Genomic DNA, 24,925 nt, shown 5'->3' with positions numbered 1-24,925 from the left:
CCAAGGCAGACACCTTCCTTCAGGACCTCAAGAATAATGTTTGTAGAGAAGTACCTGTAACAGAAGTAACAGGAACCCTTTAATATGATTTTGCTGAATAACAACTTGTTGCTTTTTATTTCTATTAAGGGCATCTAAAGTAAACCTCATTTTTGAGGGCTGAAGGATATTTGAGACGTGTGTGTGTGTGTGTGTGTGTGTGTATGTGTGTGTGCATGCGCGCATATGATAAGCAAATACTAATCTCTCCTTAGAGTACTACTGACAAAACAGCTTTTCTTGCTTTAATAGTCATTTTTATGTTTTTAAAAGCTGCCTGCTAATGTCATTTGAAGGTTTTTATTGTTACTTATCTTTCAATTGTAAAACTTCCCTATAGATATTATACTTTCTTATCACAAATTTTACAAATGTATTTCCACATTTTGTGTTTTATCTTTTAGCCTTATTTGGGATTATTTAAAACAAAAATGTACAGAAAACTTTAATTCTGAATGATCAGTTTATCAATATTTTCCTTATTGCTGGCTTTTAGCTTTCATTTGAAGCTTTGAAATGCTGCCTCTATTTCATAAAAATATTCACTCATTTTCCTTTCTAAAGGAATTTTTTATTGTTTTTCCTCTTTACAAAAGTAATGCATGCTTGTTGCCAAAAATTAAACAGAAATTAATTAATTAGGTACAGTGAACATCTTTTAAAAATGGGTTTTCCTATGCAAGAACAAGGCTTCTCTTCTCCACTTATTCAAGTTTCTTCTGGTGGCCCTCAGTGGATAATTATAATTTTCTCCATACAGGTCCTACAAAATAATTATTTATACCTAGAAAATCACTTTTCTTGATGTTGCTGGGAGTGAGATATTTTCTTTAATCATGTTTCCTAATTGGCTGTCAACACAAAACAATGTTATACATTTTTTAGATATTACTTTTTAACTGACTATACACTCCTGATTAAAAACTGAATAAAACAGGAGATGTTTCCATGAGAAGACTGCTATATTCATTTCTTTTCCAAGGTATTTCCCCAGGGTGAATCTGATGATACATAATCCATTTCAATATTAGTCTTCAGTTTTCTACATCATTCTCACTATTAGGATTTTCCTTCATTATGGACACTCTGATGTTGCCTAAGTTGGAAGCTAAATCTGAAGGCTTTCCCACACACATTACACACATAAGGTTTCTTCCAAGTGTGGACAGTCTGGTGTATAATATAGTCAGAACTAAAGCTGAAGCCTTTGCCACACTCCCCACATCGGAAAGGTTTCTCCCCAGTGTGGCTTCTCTGATGCCGAATTAGATAGGCATTAACATGAAAGGCTTTTCCACATTCTTTGCATTGAAAGGGTTTCTCTCCAGTATGGATTCTCTGGTGGACAATATAGTAATAACTACAGCTGAATGATTTCTCACATTCCATACATTTAAAAGGTTTCTCCCCAGTATGTATTCGCAGATGCCTCGTTAACTTGGCATTGACACTGAAGGCTTTTCCACATTCCTTACATTGATAAGGCTTTTCTCCAGTATGGATTCGATGATGATCAAGTAGCTTTCTTTTAGAGGTAAAGCATTTCCCACATTCATTACATTCAAAGGGTTTCTCCCCAGTGTGAATTCTCTGATGCTGCACTAGTTTTGCACTAACATTGAAGGCCTTTCCACACTCATTACACTCATAGGGTTTCTCCCCAGTGTGGATTCTCAGATGCTGCCGAAGTTGGTAATTACACCTGAAGGCTTTCCTACATTCATTACATTCATAGGGCTTCTCACCAGTATGGATTCTCTGGTGCTGAATTAACCTCCCTTTGATATTAAAGGCTTTTCCACATTCATTGCACTGATAGGGTTTCTCACCTGTGTGTATTCTCTGATGCTGAATGAGTTTTGCATTATTATTGAAGGCTTTCCCACACTCTTTACACTGAAAGGGCTTCTCTCCAGTATGGACACTTTGATGCTGTCTAAGCTGGGAGCTGCACCTGAAGTTTTTCCCACACTCACTACATTCATAAGGTTTCTCTCCAGTGTGGATTCTCTGATGTTGAATTAACTTTGCATTAGCATTGAAAGCCTTCCCACAGTCATTACACTGATAAGGTTTCTCCCCGGTGTGGACTCTCTGATGTGTGATATATGCAGAACTACAGCTGAAGCCATTTCCACACTCCTGGCACTGATAGGGCTTCTCTCCTGAATGGATCCTCTGGTGCCTACTTAGATTCCCATTAACACTGAAGGCTTTCCCACACACCTTACACTGATAGGGTTTCTCTCCACTGTGGATTCTTTGGTGTGTAATATAATGTGAACTGTAGCTGAAGCATTTCCCACACTCCACACATTTGAAAGGTTTGTCCACACTAGTGTAGCTTTCTAGTTGCTGATTAAGTTGAGAGTCACACTTTAAAGTTTCCACTAATTCTTCACATTTCAAAGGTCTTTCTTCAGTATCAATTATTTCATGCTTAACAAGTTTTGTGTCAAAGCTGAAGACTTTCTCTTGTCCTATAGAACCAGGGTGTTGCTCTCCAGTGGACGTGGTATGATATTGAAATGAGTTTGAACTCTGACTACAGAGACACTCTTCCATAGGACTTGTCTCATTTTTCACTGTACCATCAGTGACACTGCTGTTTTCCTCCTTCATACTTCCTGCTAAGTGGACTTCCTGTTGTTGCTCAAGCATAAAGGCTTCTGAAAAATCTGTTTCCTGGGAAGAGTCCTTGTGGAGTTCAAATGATGTACTAACTTTTTCTTCACACATTTCTTTGGACAAATTACTGCCAGTCTGGATATCAAGATCTACTATAAAAAACAGAAAACAGAAAATTTCATACAAGAAGCATGTTAGGAAAAAAAAAAAAAAACACTTGTACTATAAAGGATCATAGTAATCAGAGGGATTTTTAAAATCACCAGATTAAGTCAAAGAACTTAAGGTTCATTCATAAGCTGAAATACCATATAACTAAGAGTTAAATAAATCCATATACACTGACATGAAAAGTCTAGGTGAATGAATAAATAAGTACAGAAACAGTACATAGAGGTGATTCCACTCATGTAAAGAAACAAAAAAATGCATGCCTATTCCTAGAAAACTACTTCTGGAAGAATACATAAGAAACTGAGCAAACTGTTATAGGAAATTTAGTAGACTTTCTTTTTCTACTTTATATAATTTCTGTACTGATTTGAGCATGTATCAATATTATGAATTTTAAAGTAATAATTATAAAAGATCACTAGTCACGCTCTGCCTAAGAAAAAGCCATTATCAATAATATGAACATTAAAACTGACAACACTGAAAAAACTGTAGGTCTTGTCCACCATATCAGCATTTTCCCCATCATACTATGCTTTTCTATACTCTGCAATCTTAGTCATCTCCATGACACCGAGTTCCTTATTAATAAAAGAAGAAAATGCTTGGGAAAGAAAAGAAATCCAGCAATATGTGGTAATACTGGCAATGACACATCATGGCAAAAGGAAGCAAAAGGGAAAGAATTTTCTTTCCTCAGAACTTAAATTCTAGGCTTTTCAAAATTCCTTCTTTAACTTCTTTTTCTTCCACTTCAGAAAAGCCCTTATTTGATCCACTTCTTCCCATCCCTCCAGAATACTACTGTATTAGCCTCGCCTTTTCCTTCCACCTTTTCCCCTAATCCTAAAATCAATCATTTCCTAAAATTCTTTTATAATTTCAATAATCTTTAGAGCTACTGAATTCTGCATTTGTTCCCAAACTTCTCAAAATGTTGGTCCAAAAAGAGTGCCTCTATTTTTTTCATTTTCCATACCTGTTGAACCACATGGAATATGCCCCTTAATAAACCCAAATAAGCTGGATTTCCTAGAAAGCATTTTCAAAAATAACACTGGTCTTTTCCTAATTAAAAAATAATTCCCATCTGATGCTACAGAATGTTCTCCACCCCCCCCCCACCTTCAATTCATATGCTAAAACCATAACCTTCAATAAAATTGTATTATAAAGTGAGGCCTTTGGCAAAATCCTGAAGAATGGGATTAGCATGGTTTTCAAAGAGATCCTAGAAAGTTCTCTTCCCTTCCACCATGTGAGGATACAGTGAGAAGATAGTTGCCTTAATAGGAAACAGGCCCTTGCCAGGCACAGAATCTGTCTGCACCTTGATCTTAAACTTCCAGCCTCCAGAAATGTAAAAGTAAATTTCTGTTGTTTATAAATCACCCATCTATGGTATTCTGTTACAGTAGTTCAAACTGATTGAGACAGCTATAATATCAGTAACTTATAAAAAAGGAAATTAAAATTACCTGAAATGTGGCCACCTAAAAATAACTACTGCTAATTTGAAGCATCTCTTTCCCTAACCATTTTCACTTTTTTCTAAAAACAAATACATACTATATCAAAACTGAATATTTTTTTCTTTTATTCATGATGATCATTTTCCAATGTCTAGATAGACTGCAAAAATAGGTTTCTGAAATTGCTAAATACTCTTCTCACTCCAGAGGTACCTCAATTTAACCATTCTCTTTACACTGAAAATTGAAACCCTCCCAATATATTGTTACTATATAAATGTGTGGTAAACTTTTATACATACACATGTTTGCCTATAACTTTGATTATTTTATTAGGGTACAGTCAGGTTACCAAGTATAAACTTTTATTCTAGAAAGACTACTAATTCATAATGGATTCACTTAAGGAGTCTATTCCTGTTTTGATGTACTTTTATCAACACTTAATATAATTGCTCTCACTGATGATATAGGTTCTCTGATAGGTGAAATCTCATTATGATGATCATGATTGGTTTTTTTGTGTGTGTTTGATGCTAGGGATCAAATCCGGGGCCTTGCACATACTAGGAAAGCATTCTACCATTGAGTTAAACTCCCAACTCATCTATCATTATTTTAAGTAGTATTTCTCTGGCTTCTGCTGAGGGTGGACTTTCACACAGATTAACATTTAAACTTTGTATGTGGATCAGCCACTTTTATTCTTTGCCAATATTTCCACACTTGGCACCCTTCTGTTTTCGAATTCTATGGTGTGGCAGATGTCAATATCTATTCTCCACTTCATTTTTTAGAGCATATTTTCCATTTTTTTAAAGTAGGAATATACCCATTTTTTTAAAAAACTACATTTTCAACCTCTTTTTGTAGAATGGACATTTATACAGTTTCAGTACAAGAGATTTAAGTGGAAGGTACTGGACGGGGGTTGTGAAAAAGATTTCTAAAAGAAGGTCAACTCTGCTGACATGGACCTTGTGCCTCCTCCTCCTTCCCTTCGAGCTCCTGCCTAGAACCCATTTTACTCCTCACCTTAATTAACCTACACAAATAGGTGAGGCATGAGATTAATGTTAAATCATGTTAATCCTCAGTTAAATCATGATGGGTTGATTAGAGACAAGATTTCAGAACCATCTGTTGCTTATAGAATCAGATCCAAACACCTTTGATTAAGGACCTCAAAATATGAATGAAAATGCAAACTCTTGACTCCATCCCAAGACTGACTCCCTGACAATATGCATATTTGTAAGACACCTGAAGTGTTTTAGCCATAAATCAACGTTTGAAAAGGAAGCTCTTTACTTCTGTTATGTATAGTTCTCTCCCCGGAAGCCCCAAAATAAAAGTATTTAATTAAACACACACTATACTAGGTACTTGATGTGTCTTAACACATTTAATCCTCAACCCACAAGACTAGCAATCCTACCTCCTTTTATTATTATGTTTTCAGAGATGAGATCAGTGAATCTTAGAGATCTCAAATAAATGGACTTCTCAAAGTCACACTACTAGGAAATAGTACAATGAAGAGGGGACCTTGGGGAAGCCTACTCTAAGCCCAGTATGCTTTTTAGCAGCTTCTGCCTTTCTGTGTGAAAAATCTGTTAATTTTATATCCACCACATTAAGTGGAAAATACTTAATGGCAAGGACTCTCAAAATTAATTACTTTTGTCCGAGAAAGATGGGATTCCAAAATTAGGATTGAAAAGAAAACAAGGCACTTGAAAAAATATCCGTTGTTAGAATTAGGGAAATTTCTGAAAACAGAATAGGCCTAGCTCTCATCAAAATTTATATCCAAGACCCTGGATTCAATCCTCAGCACTAAAATAAAATAAGACAAAACAAAAAATAAAAACTATTTAAACTTTACTCTGTAGGGCTGGCCAATAAATGTGGCATGTTTATACGTTGCTGGGCAACATGTGCCTCCTTTTATCAGTGCAGAGGCCCTGGCCTGTTCTACTTCCAGTGGCCAGTGGAGAAGGGCCCACCAACTTACCTCCTCCTTCCAGTCGTGAGATCACAGCAGGTTTGAGAAGTGAAAATCCTGGTTTGGAAGAAGGAAATACAAGTGACATAAATTATTTCCCATACATGAGTTCCTAAACCTCTTCTCACATTGCCTCTGCAATGAGGAAGATAGAACTCTAGGAATGGTGGAGGGCAGAGGAGGGGAGGGGAGGGGAGGGGGATGAGAAGGGCCAGAACTTTGGAAGGGATGTGGGAAGACTTGGGAAAGGCCCAGACTATTGGGATTACCACTTTTTGACCTTGGACTGAAATATTCAGAGCACAGAAATCCTTAAAAAGATTCAAAATAAGTAAGATGAGGAAAATCCTGAAGATGCCACCATGGAACAGGAAGTAACTATTTTTTTGCTGTGTCCAAAACACAATTTCCATAGGGTGAATCAAAGTGTATACAAAACCTAAAAATCCTATGTTGGTCTAAAGAGAGCTTGAGGTTTGCTCTTCCCGGCAATCCCCAGGAGACTAGAAATAGCACCGAGGTACCCACTCAGTAAAAGAGTACCAGGTGCTCCACCTGCAACCTGTCAGGGACAAGGGAGCCAGCAATCCCCAAATGGCAGAGTTTGAATCCAAGGGAGAGAGACCTTACCCAGGGAGGCCACATTCCCATAATTCTCCAGCATCACATCCCTATACAGGGCCCTCTGCGCAGGAGACAGGCCATCCCATTCCGTCTGGGTGAAGTACACAGCCACATCCTCAAAGGTCACCGACTTCTGAAACAACAGGTTCCTGTTGCCCTAGGGCCAATTGCATGGCTCAGGCCCTAAGTGAGGGGCAGAGGGCAGTATAAAGGTCTGGGGAAGGAGCTTGTTAAGAATACACTATTAATAACAAGGAAGATTTAAGAAAAAGCACCAGGAAAGTAAACCATGGACTATCCATCTACTCTCACAGCACAGAAACCTTATGCCATTTTTTTTATGCTTATAAAAGATAACATAAGCTAGGCTAAAAGAAAATGTTTCCCATAAACAAATTCCCCCAAAACAACTCTGCTCCTTTAGAATAGTTTTGGCTTCCATCTCATCTGCCAGGAACTCCCATCACAGACCCCCTAACCAGGGACTCTGTGGCATTTTCTCTGGCACTGCCAGCAGGGAGGCTCAGTGCTGCCTGGGCCAGTGGTTTCACTGGCATTTTCTGATACACTCTCCCTTTCAAGTTCCATCCTTTCCAACTTCTATCTAAAATTCAGTGTTTCTCCAAAAATGTTCGGGAAAGAAGGAAGACCACCATTCCAGTTTGCCAGCTGCTCTGCCACCCTTCTGGTCTCTATTTTTGCCACTAAGCTATGTGGTCAGCACAAGCTGCTGCTAGGGCTGATGTAACTCCCAAGTCCCTTCTAAGCAGCTGCAGTCCCCCGTTGGCTCTCCCTCCTCCTACTTCAGCTTTCTGTTACAACCTTGAGGACTTGAGATCTGCCTCCCAACTCCTCTCTGCTCGGATTTGTCTTCTTGATCCTGCGGACCTCCATCTACCAACAATTCTAGTCCAATTTCTAAGTGTATCTGTGAGTCCTGTATGTGTGACCTCAAGTAGGTCAAGTAACTTCTCTGCACAAAATTAAAGGCCCTCCTAGGGGCTGGGGTTGTGGCTCAGTAGTAGAGCACATGCCTGGCAAGTGCAAGGCCCTGGGTTCAATCCTCAGCCCCACATAAAAATAAATAAAATAAATAATGGTGTTGTGTCCAACTACAACTAAAAAAAAAAAAAAATTAAAAAAAAAGAGCCCTCCTATATGATACCACCACCCTTTCCCCAAGCAAGTTGGCAGCTCCTCCTGAACTCATTCTTAATGTCAGCACCATCCACAAAGGAAATGTCAGGTAGAAACATGGGGTTGTTCTTGATTCTTCCTCTTCTCTATTCATTTTCCAATCATTTGACTTTCTACATCCTAAAGACTTCTAGGTCTCTAGCAGTACTATTTAAACAACTCCTCTTAAACAACTTTCCTTGATAAAGCCCATATCTCCTGGGCCAGTGGAATTTGTTCTGGAATGGTCACCTTGCTTTTGAATCTCCCCTGAAAATTATTTCATACATGGCTGTCACAAATCTGATTAAGTTAACATGACTGGTTCCACAGCTGTCATGTGGCTGGACAGTTTCAAATCACACAATAATTCTGTGACCTAGGGCACATCACTCCCCTTTGCCTCCATGTCTTTTTGGTAGAATGAATACAACACAGCACCGAGCACAGGGTGTTGTGTTCAACTACAACTAAAAAAAATTTAAAACAAAACAAACAAACAAAAAGAACCCCACCCTGTCCAAATGGTCCATGCAAGGGGCACCATTTGGATCTTGCAACACAGTAAGCCTCAAATATGTTACTGGGACTATGGAATTCTAGAGTCTACAGAAGTCCGTGGATAAGCTTCAGGAGATCTGCAAAGTCCCTGAAAAGTGTTTAGACATTTTGGTTTGCAAGCTTGTTCGTTCATTTGTTCGTTGGTTTGTTCATTCATTCATTCCTTCATTCATTTAGCAGGGAGAAGGTCAAGAACTCTTTTCAAAAATCTTAAGTCTGAATTACTGTACCCCAAGCCCTTAAAGCTTCACAAGGACATAAAGGGACACTCTGTTCCACAAGACTCCCTGTCTTTCTCCTCCCTTTATCCCACTCCCATCATCACCTCCTTTCCCTCCTAATTAGAGGCATAGATCATTCTCATTGATCTGGTCCTGGTCCTCCTCTTCCTTGATACCCCTGCCATTGGGAATCCCAAACCTGTGTAATTCTCCTCCACTCACATCAGCGCATAGAGCATCCCACATGTGCAGCTTCCATAGCCCCATTCACCTGCTGGGGATGCTCCTATATGAAGAAACAGGGACCCCTGGAATGCAAAGGACCACATTTGCCTTATGGGCTTCCCTGTTGCCTCCACTGGTCACCATCCCAGTCTCTGCTGCCCCACTCCTGAACCACCTTTCCCAGAAGTTCCTGTCTTGCAGGCAGAAGCTGTTTTCATGCCAAGGCTCACCAGCTCCCTTCTCAGTTCTCCTCAATGAAACTGCCAAAAGAGTTAAAGAACCCACAGCTCACCTGGGGCCAGGCTCTCAGGAGCATGGCTGCCATCACCTGGTATCCCTCTCAGAGAAGGGCTGCAGCTGAGGAGAAACAGAGAAAATGTGAGGAGAGTCATCATCCACCAGGATCAACACAGCCCTTCAGAGAAGATCTGAGGCATAGGTAGCCAGCATCCAGACAGGAGCATGAATAGGAGTTATCATGGAACAGGAAAAAGGAAGTGATCTGTTCCCTGGCTCAGTGCCCAGGATTCCTCCCAGCTACGACAATGATGCTCACTTTCAGAAACCCTAGGACTTCTATACGGCAAAGATCACATAGAAAAGTATATAAAGGTGCATGCAGTCTAAAAGAATGATAAAAAAAATTCATCTATCAACAATTCAGACAGAACATTACTATGATCTTTGACTCATTTCTCTTTCTCTGAACAAACACCATCTTGATTATACTGTAAGAGAACCAAAGATGGCTGGGCTACAGTCCCAGCACACAGGCCTAGGGAGTCAGGCTCTGGGAAGGCACCTGGAGAAAGGAACAGCTGCTTCCTGACAGCTGCCTGTTTCCTGAGAGATCTGAGGGTCCTCCAGAATCCTAGTGCTTCCACAGAGGTCTTGACAGTTAGCTTCCTGCATACCCCAGGATTCCTTAAGGAAGTTGGGCTGGAAGGGAGGTACCAGACTGTGTCCTCACACTATCCGGCATTTTGATTGCAAAGTCATGGACTTCTGAAGTTCCAAGGAAGCACTGACCACCTTTGGGAAGCTACAACCAACAAGGCCTCTGAAAGAATCTATACCATTTAACCTGGTTCCTGCCCTGAGGTCCTCTGATGCCTCTATGGGACACCTGTTGGGACCTGAAGTACAGGGGAGATAACACCTGAAGAGTCACATGAGGCTCCTCAAAGACGGAGCTTCTCTGCAAGACAGCCTGTGTAGACTTTGACAATGCGTCCTTGTATTGGTATGTTCAATTAATTTGGCTGAAGAAAGCCCTCTATTCACATATTTGAGTCTTTGTGTGTATAAAGCTGCAACCTAACATAGAACATAAACTGAAAAATCCCAATGTAACTTACAAATTTGTCTTTGTAATATACAGCTGAGTCCTTTTTTTTTTTAAGTACCAAGGCTTGAACCCAGGACACTTAATAATTGAGCCATATCCCCAGCCCTTTTTTATTTTGTGACAGAGTCTCACTAAGTTCCTTAGAGCCTCACTCAATTGTTGAAGCTGGCCTTGAACTTTCAATCCTCCTGCCTTAACTTTAGCTTTCACTGGGATTATAGTGGTGCACCACCATACCCAGCTATAGCTAAAGTCTTGGTCAATGGCTGAGCTTCAGTCAAGCCAGGTTCAAATAAGGGAAATTCCAGGTATTAACCAACTGAACTTCTGATTTCTGGATGGCAATTCCCCTTTTCTGTTTGAAAGTGCTCTCTAGCCACATGAAGACCCCAGAGTATTCCTGAACCTGCCCTGGTTCTAGGGTGTGTCTAATTATCAAAACATAAGTGAACTTGGTTAAATTTATCTAAAGTTTTTCTTTTATTTATTTTTTCTTATTTATTTATTTGGTACTGGAAACAGAACCTAAGGTTGCTTTTAACTGAACTACATGCTCAGCCCTTTTCATCTTTCCATTTTGTGACAGGGTCTTGCTGAGTTGCTAAGACTGGTCTCAAACTTAAGATCTTCCTGCCTCAGCCTTCCAAGCTGTTGAGATTATAGGTGTGTGCCACCGCACCTAAAGTTTTTCTTTTAATAGGCTTTCCCTTCTGTTTATTCCTCTTGTTATACACTGTCCCTCTGACAAATTCCTCAATAAATTCCTACACACAAATCTTTGTTCCATGTTCTGCTTTTGGAAGAAGCCTTCCCCACCTTCCTGAAGTTCCATGATTTATTCATTATTTTCATTCTTTCTTATTTGGCAAGTAAGGTCTATAAGGCCACAAATTTTCCTCTGGACTATTAGCCACATTCCAAAGATTTTTAAATTTCACATATTAATTACTATTTTGTAGCCAATCAGCAACTCTGTTTTGTCTCTGATCTAACAATAATATTGCTTATTTTTTCCTGTTCATAAGTTCTAGATTTACTGCATGTTTTAAATAACCTTATCTATTAATTTTTACTTCACGGATTGTTAAGAATGGCTCAAGTGTCCATTTTTTTAATGTATTTTATGGTGTTCAAAAGGAAAACTAGGGCTGAGTTTGTGGCTCTGTGGTGGAGCACCTGTCTAGCATGTGTGAGGCACTGGGTTTGCTTCTCAACACCACATTAAGATAAATAAATAAATAAAGTTATTATTTTAAAAAAAGGAAAGCTTATTCTATGATTGAAGAATATGTAACTTCATTTGAATCTAATAAGTCAACTCTACCATTTCTTTTCCACATTAATAAGCCAAAGAAAGATAAACATACTGTTCGTTACAAAGGTATGTAAAAAATTCCAATACTCATGCCTCATTTTAAAAATATATGCCCTAGAGACATATATGTAGGAGATGTGTTAAAAATATTCACTATAAGCACTACTTCATTAAAAAAAAAAAAAACCTGAAAAGAACCCATGTGTCCACTGACACTAACAAGTTTTCATATCATTTTCACAATGGAACATTACCTAACAGCTACACATAACATGAATGGATTTAGGGACATAATACTGATTATGCAAGTACGAGATGACTACAGACACTATGATGCCATTTATATAAAGCTTGCAAATAATAATACACACACACAAACACACACACATACAGGTGATACATTTTTTAAAACAGGCTATGATAACACAAAATTCAAGATAGATGTTATCTCTGAAATGAGAGGCTGGAAGATGAGTGAGAAGAACACTGATGGATGTAGCAGCACCAGCACTGTTCTTTATTAATCAGGTGATATGTCCATAGGTGCTCATTTTGAGACTATATATACTCATATGTAAGTATATTCTTTTTTAAATTTTTTTAAAATTTTTGTTAGTTGTAGTTGGACACAATACCTTTATTTTTGTTTTTATTTTTATGTGGTGCTGAGGATCGAATCCTGCACCTTGCACATGCTAGGCGAGTGCTCTACCGCTCAGCCACAACCTCAGCCCCCTGTAAATATATTCTTGAAGACAGACACACACACACACACACACACACACACACACCCCAACCTGAATGGGGTGAAGGTAAAGTCCCAAAATGGAATGCAAACAACAGCAAATGAGCCTAACTGTGCGACAACTGAATAACATAACCATGGTGAAGAAGTGGGAAAGACAAGAGCTAAGCAACTCTGGAAAATAGTATTTTGACTAAATACTATAAAGACAAAAACAGCTGTATTCAAATACTGTGCTACAGGAAGTAAATTTGTTTTCACTGGGGTTATAGATTAGCAATTCTGTTAACTATTTTATTCGTATTCTAGAACTGAGTAAATTCGTAATTACAGTGTAGAAGTCATGCCCAAGTCACTGTTATTCCGTAGCCTAAGAGAAGTAGCGTCATGTTACCTTTGGAAACCGATGTAGCTCTAGGAGACCGTGCCCTCCTAAAGGCTGCTTCGGCTGCCGGGTGGCTGGGAGAGGTTCTGTTTTTTTCTGTTCCCTCTCGGCCCTAATTCATGACCCCATGGCAGGAGCCGGGGAGCATGGGGTCCAAATTTGAAACTCATAGAAGCAGAAGTCCCTGCCCGACCTCCTTGAGACCTGTGATATCACCTCGGGCCGCTTCAACCCGCAAGGACTCCCCCCGCTGGATGTACCCACACTGGATGGACCCCGAGCAGATCAAGCGCTACTGCTTGGCCACCAACTCCAAAGCAGGAGTCGAGGAGGAAGAGGACCCCTGGCCGCCGTCCGGCTCCTTCTCCCAGGATCGGCCTCCAGGGCCCTGCTGTCTGCGGAAACCCAATTCCGCCCACGATGTAAGGGCGCCCCACCAGCACTCGGAACCTTGGATCAGGGCAGCGCCCACTGGACCTGCTGGCCCCCTCTCACCTCCGCAGCGGGCTGCTCCACGGCGCGACCGGAAATGCGTCACCAAGCGCGCCCAGCCTCTCTAGCGGGTACCGGCTCTACTGCTCGGTGGTGCTTTCGCCCAGCCCCGCCTCGCTGGAATCCTGTCTGCATAGAGCAGGCCATTGCCCCTTTCCCCGTGACAGCTCGATTGTGACCCGCGAGGGTGGTTACTCCTTAAGGGTCCGGGTCCTGGGAGGGGCGTCAAGAACCTGTATGGGGGCTGAGGATGTGGCTCAAGCGATAACGCGCTCGCCTGGCATGCGTGGGGTGCTGGGTTCAAGCCTCAGCACCACATAAAATAAAGATGTTATGTCTGCCGAAAACTGAAAAATGAATGTTAAAAGATTCATTCATATTCTCTCTCTCTCTCTAAAAAAAACAAAACAAAAACAAACAACAACAACAAAAAACCCTGTATTGTAGTAAAGCTGCAGGTGCAACCAGATGGGCCGGACCAGTGCATTACATGCTGTCATGTAGATTTTTCACTGACGTGAATGTCCAGCAAGACATTTGAAATTCTGAAAAATATTTCAATAGGCAAGAGTGCCCTATGCATTGCAGAATTTGGTACTCCTGGCTCCCGTTCACGATGCCGGCAGTAACCTCACCAGCTTCCCCAAATTTAACAACATACATTCCCCCATGAAATTATAAGTCTTGGAGGAGGAGGGAAAGTTCTAAAATCCGCTGGATTGAAACCAACCCTTAAAATTCTCCCTCCCCAACCCTAAGGGGGTAGGCCTTTCTTCCTTCCAATTCTGCTCCCTCCAATGCTGCAGCACTGGATGGTGTTGGCCCCCACTCACCTTCCCAGCATTTTCATCACTCCCATGTTCTCTCTTCTCTCAACTTTTACCCCAATTGCTAAGCCCTGCTGTTCTCTAAACCTAGAATACCTTCCTGTTCTTACCTTCCATCTTGACTACTATTGGAAGTGTCAGCTGGACTCCCATAGAAAGCAATCCTTCCCTGACCATCCAGAATAAGGTAGGCCGCCCACTACATGCCATCACTGCACCCTGTACTTCTCAGTACTTGGCACGTTTTTATCCATTTAGTGGTGATAGTTTACTTCAATATCTGCTTCTCTGGTAGCTCCAAGGAGCAGGGACTATATCTTGTTCAACACCATTATCATCAGGTATAAAAACCAAACCTGGCCCAAAGGAAGGGAACAATAGGTGTTTTGTTGTTGTTGTTGTTGTTGAGTGACCCAAAAGATCTAGCCCCCAAAACCTGGGTAGAACCTGTCTTTATTTCTATTGTAAGATATGGAAAATGACAAACCCCCAAATAGTGTGGTCTGGGAAGAGGGAGTGAGGAACAAGCCAACACACTGATAAGATTGATTCTTTCCCAATACGTCTTTTCCTAGTGACAGGACAATCCCTGGGAAGGAGATATCCATCAAGCCTAAAATGGCAGTCTCTGGGAGGAAGTCAAATTTGATCCTTCCCCCAAATAAATCCTTTCCCAAAGACAATACAATGTACAATTGGACCCCAGAGAGAAAGGGATAAGTACTGAATGCTGACTCCAGACCTTCCATTCTTCCCCAAGTAAAAATATTGCCCAGTAAAAACAAATTTCAAATTCTCACAAACCTGTTTCCTGAGTGCCCAAACTGACACGCTCTGTCAATAATTAAGTCACCTCTCAGTGGAATATGTATAAGCACAGATTCCCGCTTTGGGCAGTGGCTCATTTTCCATCAGAAAAGTGGGCAGATGCATGACTCCACTACTGAATACAGGCTTTGCTGATCCATGAAGTTTGCACCCAGCTCAGTCATTTTGTGTGAACATCTATGCCACCAAGATTAGGATATGTCTTGTGCCTGGGATGGTGTTAGTAATCATGGTCAGAATCCCTTCTCCACCTTGCCCTGATCCCATCTTCACTGTTTTACCATAAGCACTTTGCATGGTTTCTCTCATTCAGACAGAAAAATGTCACCAATAGTTGGGCAGAGCAATACTGGGGATCACATTGCTATCGGCAATAGTTACAGGTCTTCACTTCTTCTTAGACTCAGAAATCAGACCTTTAGATAGGAGTGAAGGCTTGTTGAAAAGAAATAGGAAATCACAACATAAAAAAACACTGTCACTAAAGAGTTGGATTATAAACCAGTCACCTAATTTTACAGATAATATGATAAGTTCCCCTAAATAACCATAAGAGTCATACTCCTAAGAATGATAGAACAGATGCAATCTGAGTTACAAATATCTGTGGTAGGTCTGGAGAGGTGGAAACTGCTGTCTGTCAACCTCCATTCTTCCCTTCTTATGTAATAATAGTCTCTAGTAAAGCACATGACAACCCCCCCCCAAAAAAGCACCTATTCCCCAGCATTCTTGAAAGCAAAGTCTGTCCATATGGCTGACTCAATCAAATAAACTGAAGAAAAACTGATATTATGTCTGTAAATACAAGGACATGGCCATTCCTTGTTTCATATCTCCACCAACCAGATGGAATTTGTTAAGGGTGAGCATCTTGGACCAGGAGGATAAGGGCATGTCCTCTGTGAATGACAGAGATGCTATATTGACCTTAGACTACTTAACTTCAGATAATATATGATAATATATACAAGAGAGAAATAAACTTTCATCAGATTTAAAACACATTTACTTGGGTCCTTCAAATTAATTCCCAATATCAAATCCTAAGTAGTACCACTGGAATGAGGAATGATGGAAAATTATACACCTAACAGTTAAAAATTTAAGCTGGCCTTCATGCTTGGAGCATTCTGCAAGTCCATCTCTATGCAGTCATGTTTGTTCAGTTCTCTCCTGCTGAGGACCACCTCCTCTTCCTTCTTCTCTTATACCTTTGCCCCACAGCCCCAAGGCCTCCAGAAAACCCTTCCTTCCCAACCACTAGAGAAAACTGACAATTTTCTCACATTTAAAAATCTTTATCTGTGCTTTCAGTTTTAATATGACAAAGTGAAGATAGTTATGCTTGCTTCTTCCTCTTGAAAATTATGGCAAAATAATAAATCTGATTGGAGTGCATTCCAGGAGTTCAAAGTTTCAGTATGAAGAAAAAATCAGTTACTTATTAATAAAGGATCAATTGAATCTAGTTTGTAGAAATCATTCATCTATTATGTGGAGAAATATACTAGGGTAGGCAAGGTCTTATTCACAAAGCAACAAAAGATACATAGGAATAATTGTAAAAATTAATATTTAAGACATATGAAGAAAATTTAAATAAAAATGGAAAGGCGTGATAATTTTTCAATAGGAAGGGTATATGTCTTGATTTATTATATAAGTCCAATATTATATTAAATAAAACCCTAATTTGTTTTAGAACTTATAAAAATTATTTTAAAGTTTGTCTAGAAAAAATGTTAGGTGTTTATAAGGTATGAATAAAATTTAGGAATGATACAAATTGGCATAAGTTATAATATACATTATAACTTACAGTTATATAATAACTCTTGTATAAGTTATACATTATTTTAAATACTTAGCTCACAGGAAAGTATAGCCAGACACAAAAAATGAACAAGAAACTAAAATCAGCTGATCAGGTATTTTGACCAATATAAATGTGGGTGGTGAAGATTTCTAAGTTTTTCTCTCTGCAGAAGCTGACTTATAACTTCTGGAAGGCCTGAATGAAGCAAGGAGTAGTAATTGAGGTCTCTCACAGACATATGACCATCTGGATGCCTGGACTCATAAAAGGATAAATTACAAGAAAATCTTCTCATGATCAAAGAAACATAACAAAGAAGTCTGTGGTCCTTGCTTAAGCTCTTTAGTAGCCATGTAAATATCCTCCAAGATTGTGTAATCATAGTCTTGTCACTGAGTACACAGTTCAAGTTAATATTACCTACTTGGACCAGCAACACATAATCAAAAAATTAAATTAAAAATGATTCCTGATACATTCTGAAATAGTCACTACAGAATTAGGTCATGACGGCGTTTAAATTGCTATAACTGCATTTCATATATTCAAAATATAAATGGAGACTTGGAAGATATATAAAAAAAGACCTAAATAAAATTTATAGAGATAAAAAACTAGGATACAATGAAAAATTTGCTGGATGGGATTAAGAACATATAAGATATTATAGTATAAAAAGTTAGTGAATGGGAAGACATAGCAATAGAAAATATGAAAAATATAAAGGAAGTTAAAAACAAATGTGCAGAACTATCAAGTCCTGGATTCTTTAGTTACTAGCTGAGAGACTTTGGGCAACACTTAGCTTTTCTGAAACTCCATTTGTTCATCCAAAAAATGAGGAAGTAGTGCATGGTTGTAAGTACTGCATGGATGGATGGATAGATAGGTAGGTAGGTAGATAGATAGATAGATAGATAGATAGATAGATAGATAGATCAATCTTTAGTATTGGGGATTGAACCCAGGGTCATTTAACCACTGAGCCACATCCCCAGCCATTTTTTAAATTTTTTATTTTGAGACAGGGTCTTGCTAAGTTGCTTAGGGCCTCACTGAGTTGATGAGGCTGGCTTTGAACTCACGATCCTCGTGCCTCAGCATCCTGAGCCACTGGAAATTATAGGCATCTGCTATGTCTTGTCATCAGACTTTCAAAGTCTGATCCCCAAACATGCAACAAAACTACTTGTAGACACTCCACCTGTACGGAAAGGGAAGAACCCAGTTTAAGACACACAAAGACTGCAGAGTATCCTTTCTCATATTAGCCAAAGGGAGACAAACAACAGCCCACAAAATGGTGTTTGTGTTCCTAAAGTTTGGATGACATTTTAGCCCAAAGTCAATCTATTGTTATGAAATGTTGGATTAACTTAGTTTTAAAATTAAGTGAGGTGATCTGGGACAAGTCTTGGTTAATCAGTTCTCCTGGGACTGTGAGTTAACAAGTAAGGGATCCAAAAAGGAGTATATTGGGAGAGGAGAAATTCAAGACTAACGTAAGCCTGGTGACCAAGAGTCTGAAAAAGAATGATCAAGGCAACTTAGAGCCTATAGTCTACTGTCACACCCCTCCTTTTTCTTGCTTCTAGGCAGTTTGGTGTCATAAAATCAGGACTGAGCCATCAACTTATTTCCCTGCTACCCTTTATTCTATCACCCGTTTTGATCACTATCCCCATGATAGTTCTTCTAAGCAATAACCACTTGTCCTCTATCCCAAATTAAGCCTACCTCCCTATTCTCATGGCCCTGTCACCTCCTTCCTGCTGAAAGAAATAAAGGCTGCCCAGGTGAAGTTCTCTACTTCTTTACCTTCCATTTCCACATCCTCCCACCCAGAACTTGCCTCCAAATCTCACACTTCCCAACCATCCTGATGCTACCTCCTCCCACTTCCTTTGAAACATTGCTCTATCAGCTCCATCTCTTTTCTTCATCTTCAAGCTTCTTCTTTAGACCCCCAAATCCACTTGGGTTTAATGATCATCCTTTCATGATCAAATTTTTCTTACAGGGTCTTTTAAACTGCCTAATCATTAGTCATAAATTGATATAGTGCACCACTATCAATTTTTAAAATGAAATATGCTGGTCTACATTAGAATAAAAAATAATAAAACATTTTTCATACATGGCAATGGTAAGGGTGAATTTTGTTTTCTAACATGCTGGTTTCATAGCATAGGGTTTTGCTGTGAAGTGTAAAGCCTTCTGAGAATCATAATGAAAATAATTTGAAAATTAGTACTGTTTATTTTCTTTCATTACTAAACCACAAAAATTAGAGGCTAAAATGCTACCTAGCCTTTTCCCTCTCCCATTCATTCCCCTTCTACAAACCACCCACCCTGAAACTCTCACCCTTGCTTTCACTGTTCCCTCTGGTGGCGCTCTTCTGACTGCCTGACTACTTTCTCTTCCCTCTAAAATTCAATTTTCTTTACTATATAAGACTTAGCTCTTTATTCTCTCTGGAGGAAAGTTCAACCCCACTGTGATACAGTACACTTCCATCTTTACTTTCAGACTTGACATTTATCCCAGATTCCACACTTGCCTTCCCAATGGTCTGCTACAGCCATCCCCTAGAGGAACCTCACACTCTGTACTCAGATCTGAAGTCTGTGAATTTAAAAAGCTTCCCCTATGTCATGTTCCCCAGTGTTATCTAAACTCTCCCATTTTATGGCAACATTTTGGTAAGATGCAGTCAATTTTACTCCAACTTAGCTTCCCATTCCATTTTTGTGTCATCACTAAATTCCTACACAATTTACTCACTCAAAAATTAATGCCTAATAAATAATAGTGAAATGGGACTTTATGCCTTCATTTCCCATCAGTCCAATCAAACCACATCCTACATCAAGTTAGTATTTTGAAAAACAGCCCTGGCAGGCCCATGGAAATAATGGCAAGGTCACTGTAGAGGTCACTGCTCCCACTCCATGCTATTTTGCCTGTACTCTAATTTCCTGTTCCCTGTCCTGGTTTTGCTGGCTTCATTGCTTGCATGAGTTCTTCAGGATAGAGCCCTTCAGGTGCACCACAAACTCTGCATTCTATGTTTTCCACATGAGTCTGAGTGGATAAAACACACTAACTGTACTCACCTATACCACTGGCCATGTGTAAGAGGGCTCAGGGTATGCGCAGACTCTGCCAGCTCCAGTTTCTAAGTAAAGAACAGAAAGACCCATTCAGGCTCTGAGGCTAGGTCTCATGTTCTTGCAAGGATAACTAGAAACCACAGAAAAGACTCACAGATGGGCTCCAGAAATAACTATTTCTATGTGTTTACCAAGTGACTCTCTTGTACGTTGAACTGCAAAATTCTTTGCAATGATTTACTGGCTCTTTTTTTTCCCTTCCTTTAGCCAGATAATCTAAATTATCCCCACCACCATCCAAGAATCACAATAATCCGTCAAATTTGGGACATGTTGTCCTGCAACTGAAGGAGTGTTACATACCTTCTACTCTGGAATTGCCCCAACCCTCCTTTTGCTGTGCTCCCACAGCTCACTGCCTGTATACTAACAACAACTCTTACTATATTTAGCTCTTTACAACTATCTTCAGAACATGTATCCTCCAGAGCTTGTTAAACAAAGCTTGGTAAATGGCAAGTGCTCAAAAACTGCTCTTGAATAAATCCAACCCATATAAAGAAGAAAGACCACTGAGGTGAGCAATGTGGAAACTCAGAAATAATTCAAGAATTGTAGGTGAGATACAATGAATAGTAATATGTGATAAGGGTTAAGATTGGTGGGAAAGGTTTACCTAATGAAATCTATTTCCAGCATGGTTTATTTTAAAATAGACTGCTCCACAAAATTCTATAGTCATTGGTTCTAAATCTGCCTCACTTAACTTTACAGAAGTCTTTGGTCCTCCCTGCACGGGGATCATCCTGTGCTGCCAGCCTGCAAGGCAAATCCCCTCTTTCCAGAAGTAAGATCAGGTAAAGTTTGGGTACGGGGTATCCTAATAAAGGAAATAAAATGGCACCTTTCAGCCCTGAATCTGCATGCCAAAAGAAAGAAAACTCCAGGTATCTCAGTAAGATTAAGACCCACAGAAGTGGGGCTCAGGACTGGAGAAGGCCAAAGAGATTCTGATCAATAGGAAAAAGCACTTGTGACCTCTTTTTAAAATGCACAAGAACAGCAGGTAAGTTCGTGAGATCCTGCAGATACCTGCAAACATAGAGAAGGGATCACACCTTTCCCCAGACAACAGCAATTACTTACTGCTTATTGCACAGCTCCTTGGAAAATGGACATACTATTACACTAGGGACAGCAATTCCCTACACTGGTACCAAGCTGACCCAAGACCTCTCCCTATCCAGTAATCTCTGAAGGTGGTCACTAAACTCAGCCTCACTTAAAAGAGAAAACCAGAGTCAATCTCTCCTTAACCACACCATATCCCCAGCCTGTAAGGAAAAAATAAAATGGGAATCTGACTCCAAGGAGGAAAATCATCTTATCCAGGAAAGTCAAGTTCCCACAATTCATCAGCATCACTTCCCTGTACAGGGCCCTCTGTGCAGGAGAAAGGTGAACCTATTCTGTCTGCATGAAGTACATGGTCACATCCTCAAAGGTCACCACCTTCTAAAACAACAGATTCTGTTACTCCAGAGTCAATCCTCTGCCAGGCTAGAATATGGGGCAAAAGGGAAAGTAATGAGGGCTTGAAATGAAAGCCCTGTAAGAATGGATAATGAAAAAAGGTGAAAGAACTGGGTATAAGGCCATTAAATGACGTCTACAGCCAAATATCTGAAACTTCTCTCAATACCAGAAGAGCTTCCATTAGGACACAAAATTTACCATAATAAAATATGTTTTACATTTAAAAAAAAAAGTCTTCCATGAATAATCTAAAGCAAAATTTCTTTGACTTGGTAAATACTTTGTCTTTGGCTGTTGTACCAACAAGTACACAATTAGCCCCAGTCTGTCCAGACACTCATTCACAAGTGCTCTCTGCTCCCATTTTACTGCTCCTTATGCCCATGAGCCCTTAGAGTCAGGGTTTGTCCTGATAAACTCACTCCTAACCCTCCATCTGAGCTAGCAAAAGTGGCCGCACTGCCTATGCTCAAGAACGACCAGCAGAGGAAGCTCCTGCTGACAGGGCTGGGGCAGTCTATTCTGCTTGCTTCTGGAATGGAGCTTTTGCCGCTGTGGAACTATTTTACACCTCCAAAATAATCTGTAATAGATTCTCCAATCAAGCCTCATGCTCTTTTAGTATCCATCTTTTACCCTCCCTACCTTCCAAACTCTACTTTCCCAGATGGTAGAGAGCCTCTGATCACTCCTTAGACTTTGGTATCAAACTGTTACCTGAATATGCAGCAAACAACTTCCCACCCTCCAACACCTCAACTGACTCTGCAAACCCTCACTGCCCCACTGGTCTCAGCTCTGCCTCAGACTCTGGATGATCCAATATATCAGAATCCCCATCCAGTACCATACACACCTTCCCCCCTAAACTCATGTTCTTTTTAATGCATATGAATTAGAAAAAAAATTGCACAGTGACAATTTTTCCCCTTCTCTCACTTAATAAAACCAATCTAGCCCAGTCTCCTCTGCTAGAAGCTTGAGATTCATCCTGGACAATCTTGTCCCAGTAACTGCTCATTTATGACAAACTGTCAGTAGTCAAATCCTGTCAATGTTATCATCTAAATATTTCTGGAATCTGACTCTGATACATGATACAATCAGCACTAGTTTAACAGCTGGGGACATTTAATATCTCCAATCTCAGATTATTCTGCACTGAATCCATCTCTGCCCAGTAGACAGGCTAGCCCTATCAACTTCTGAAAAAATCCCCTGAATGAATCACCACTTACTAGACAGTAGTTCCCAAAATGTGGTACCAGACCACCACCAGTAACAGTGGCATCAACTAGGAAAACCCATTAGAAAGGCAAATTCTCAGGTCCCTCTCTGAGAAGAATCTGTGTTTTAATGAGTGATCCTGGTGTACACTAAAGTCAATCTTATACTCACAAGATTGTATCTTATAAGTATAAATTACTAGAAAAATATGAGTATAAATTACTAGAAAAATAAGTCAAAAAATAAGGAAGAAGTAAGTGATAAAGCAACACCCACAAACTCATCAGTCTCAAAAAGTGAAGTAAAATTCAAGAAATCAGTTTTCCTCTCCAAAATTTAAGGCACTAATGTTCACTTTACAAATGAAGCCAAGTAAGATGCAAAGGGGCTGAGTGACTGGCTCAGGCCACAATGCCACTGAAGCTTGATGAGATCCCTAATGTCAGGTGTCCTGTCCTAATATAGATTTTCCTATCATAGCCCACTGTCTTGCTTAGCCACGGTACTAACCACATGAAGGATATATATGCCCTAATTCTGAAACCCAAACTTCTTCCATTCCTTTAGAGGAGGACAAATGGCACAGGTTCCCTTTTTCTTTTCTTCTTGCCTTCTCTTTGCTGTCACTTCCCAAGAACCTTGTGACCTTGCTGATCTTGATCATTCCCACTCTAGACTAGAACCCTGCCTTACCTCATTCTCACAGCTCCCTCTGGAGGGTAGGGAGAGCTGCTGAACCTAATAAAGGGATTCCAAGGTTGATATGGAATAACAGTTAAGAATTGCCATCAAGGGCTGGGGCTGTAGTTTAGTGGCAGAGCACTTGCCTAGCATGAGTGAAGCACTGGGGTCGATTCTCAGTACCACATGAAAATAAAACAAATAAAATAAAGAAGCTCAGTAGAGATCCCCAACATGCCAGAGGCTCTCTTCAACACTCCCTCCTGTCTCTGTCTTTGATGGCTCTGGAGCCTGGCTGTGCAGCCCTTAACCATCAGCTCTTTCCCCAGCATCTAGTCCTACTGGAGGGAATTAACAAGCTCTATCTTCCTACTGCTCTGGCTATAAGACTTTCCAGAATCACCCCTATCATCCCCCATTTCCTACAAGTCAGATATTCCTATGGCTGACCTGAGGAAACCACGGCTCACCTGTGCCAGGCTTTCAGGATATCACCTGGGCTCCCTCTCAGGGACAGGCAGGGACTAAGGGAGGAAACAAAAAGAACTAAAAGTAAGCTACATCCAATTGAAGGCTCTCTTTTTAAAAATATCCAACAAATATGTCAATAGCAGCAGCAGTCATTTGCCAATGGCCACTGGGTAGGTGGTGTATAAATATTTTTTTCTTCAGGGTTGCCAGTATAGCTCAGTGGTAGAGAGCTTACCTAGCATGCATGAGGTCCTAGGTTCAATTCCCAGCATCTCCCTGCCCCCCACTCTCTTAAACTAGACTATATCATAAGGTGCATAATTCCGAGGAAACTGGGAAAAGTCAGTAATTTTCCCAAGGTCACCAGAGCCTGAACTAACCAATGTCAAGCAAAAGCAAAGCGCAAAACAGGCAAATAACACACACACACACACACACACACACACACACACACACACAATCAAAGCAAAACCTAATGAGAAGGGCACAGGATCTAAGAGGAAGAAGCAACTACTAATGGGCTTCAAGAGTTGAGTGTATATCCTATTATTTAGAAACCTAATAAAGTGATTCCAAGGTTGATATGGAATAACAGTTAAGAATAGCCATCAAAGACTGGGGCTGTAGCTTAGTGGAAGAGCACTTGCCTCACATGTATGAGGCACTAGGTTTGATCCTCAGCACCACATAAAAATAAAACAAATAAAATAAAGACATTCTGTCCATCTACAACTACAATTTTTTTGAAAAAAGAATAGCCATTAAAATTTAAATTAATAGGAGAAAATCTTGCAATACCAGATACTAAGTATATAACAAAGCAGAATGGAACAAAAACAGACAGCTAGAACAATGAAACAGAATCTAAAACCTGACAAGGACAAAAAATATCAAGTACATTATAAAAATGTCATTCCAAATCAATGGAGAAAAGGAATGGATAATTCAATGAATGACTCTAGGATAACTTATAACTATCTAAGGAAAAAGTATGCAATTAGTTTTCT

General features: G+C 40.0%; 1 protein-coding gene across 7 annotated transcripts; it reads right to left on the bottom strand.

The window, feature by feature from the left end:
- Positions 1 to 509: 509 nt before the first annotated feature.
- On the bottom strand, positions 510 to 13,450 carry ZNF23 (zinc finger protein 23). Of its 7 annotated transcripts, none has more exons than XM_081274048.1 (5): positions 12,931 to 13,410; positions 9,421 to 9,485; positions 6,952 to 7,078; positions 6,331 to 6,378; positions 510 to 2,816 (listed from the first exon to the last, which is right to left on the bottom strand). In XM_081274048.1, exons 2-5 carry the CDS (start codon positions 9,451 to 9,453, stop codon positions 1,099 to 1,101), a joined length of 1,926 nt encoding a protein of 641 aa, XP_081130174.1. In that variant the 5' UTR covers positions 9,454 to 9,485; positions 12,931 to 13,410; the 3' UTR covers positions 510 to 1,098. The 7 variants fall into 7 exon arrangements, with proteins under 7 accessions (XP_081130174.1, XP_081130172.1, XP_081130171.1 ...); XM_081274046.1 differs by lacking the exon at positions 12,931 to 13,410 and adding an exon at positions 13,417 to 13,448 and having other exon boundaries at positions 513 to 2,819; XM_081274045.1 differs by having other exon boundaries at positions 513 to 2,819.
- Positions 13,451 to 24,925: the final 11,475 nt, after the last annotated feature.

This window comes from Spermophilus citellus, assembly GCF_964194105.1.
Source record: "Spermophilus citellus genome assembly, chromosome: 18".
In the NCBI taxonomy this organism is placed as follows: Eukaryota; Metazoa; Chordata; class Mammalia; order Rodentia; family Sciuridae; genus Spermophilus; species Spermophilus citellus.
This window is presented reverse-complemented; position numbering and strand designations above follow the sequence as displayed.

Coding starts and splice junctions, on each gene's coding strand:
- ZNF23 (XM_081274046.1), bottom strand. CDS start 9,453: ATGGCAGCCATGCTCCTGAGAGCCTGGCCCCAG. Junction 6,379..6,951: donor TGGGAATGTGGCCTCCCTGG/GTAAGGTCTCTC, acceptor CTTCCAAACCAG/GATTTTCACTTCTCAAACCT. Junction 2,820..6,330: donor CTCACGACTGGAAGGAGGAG/GTAAGTTGGTGG, acceptor TGTTTTTTATAG/TAGATCTTGATATCCAGACT.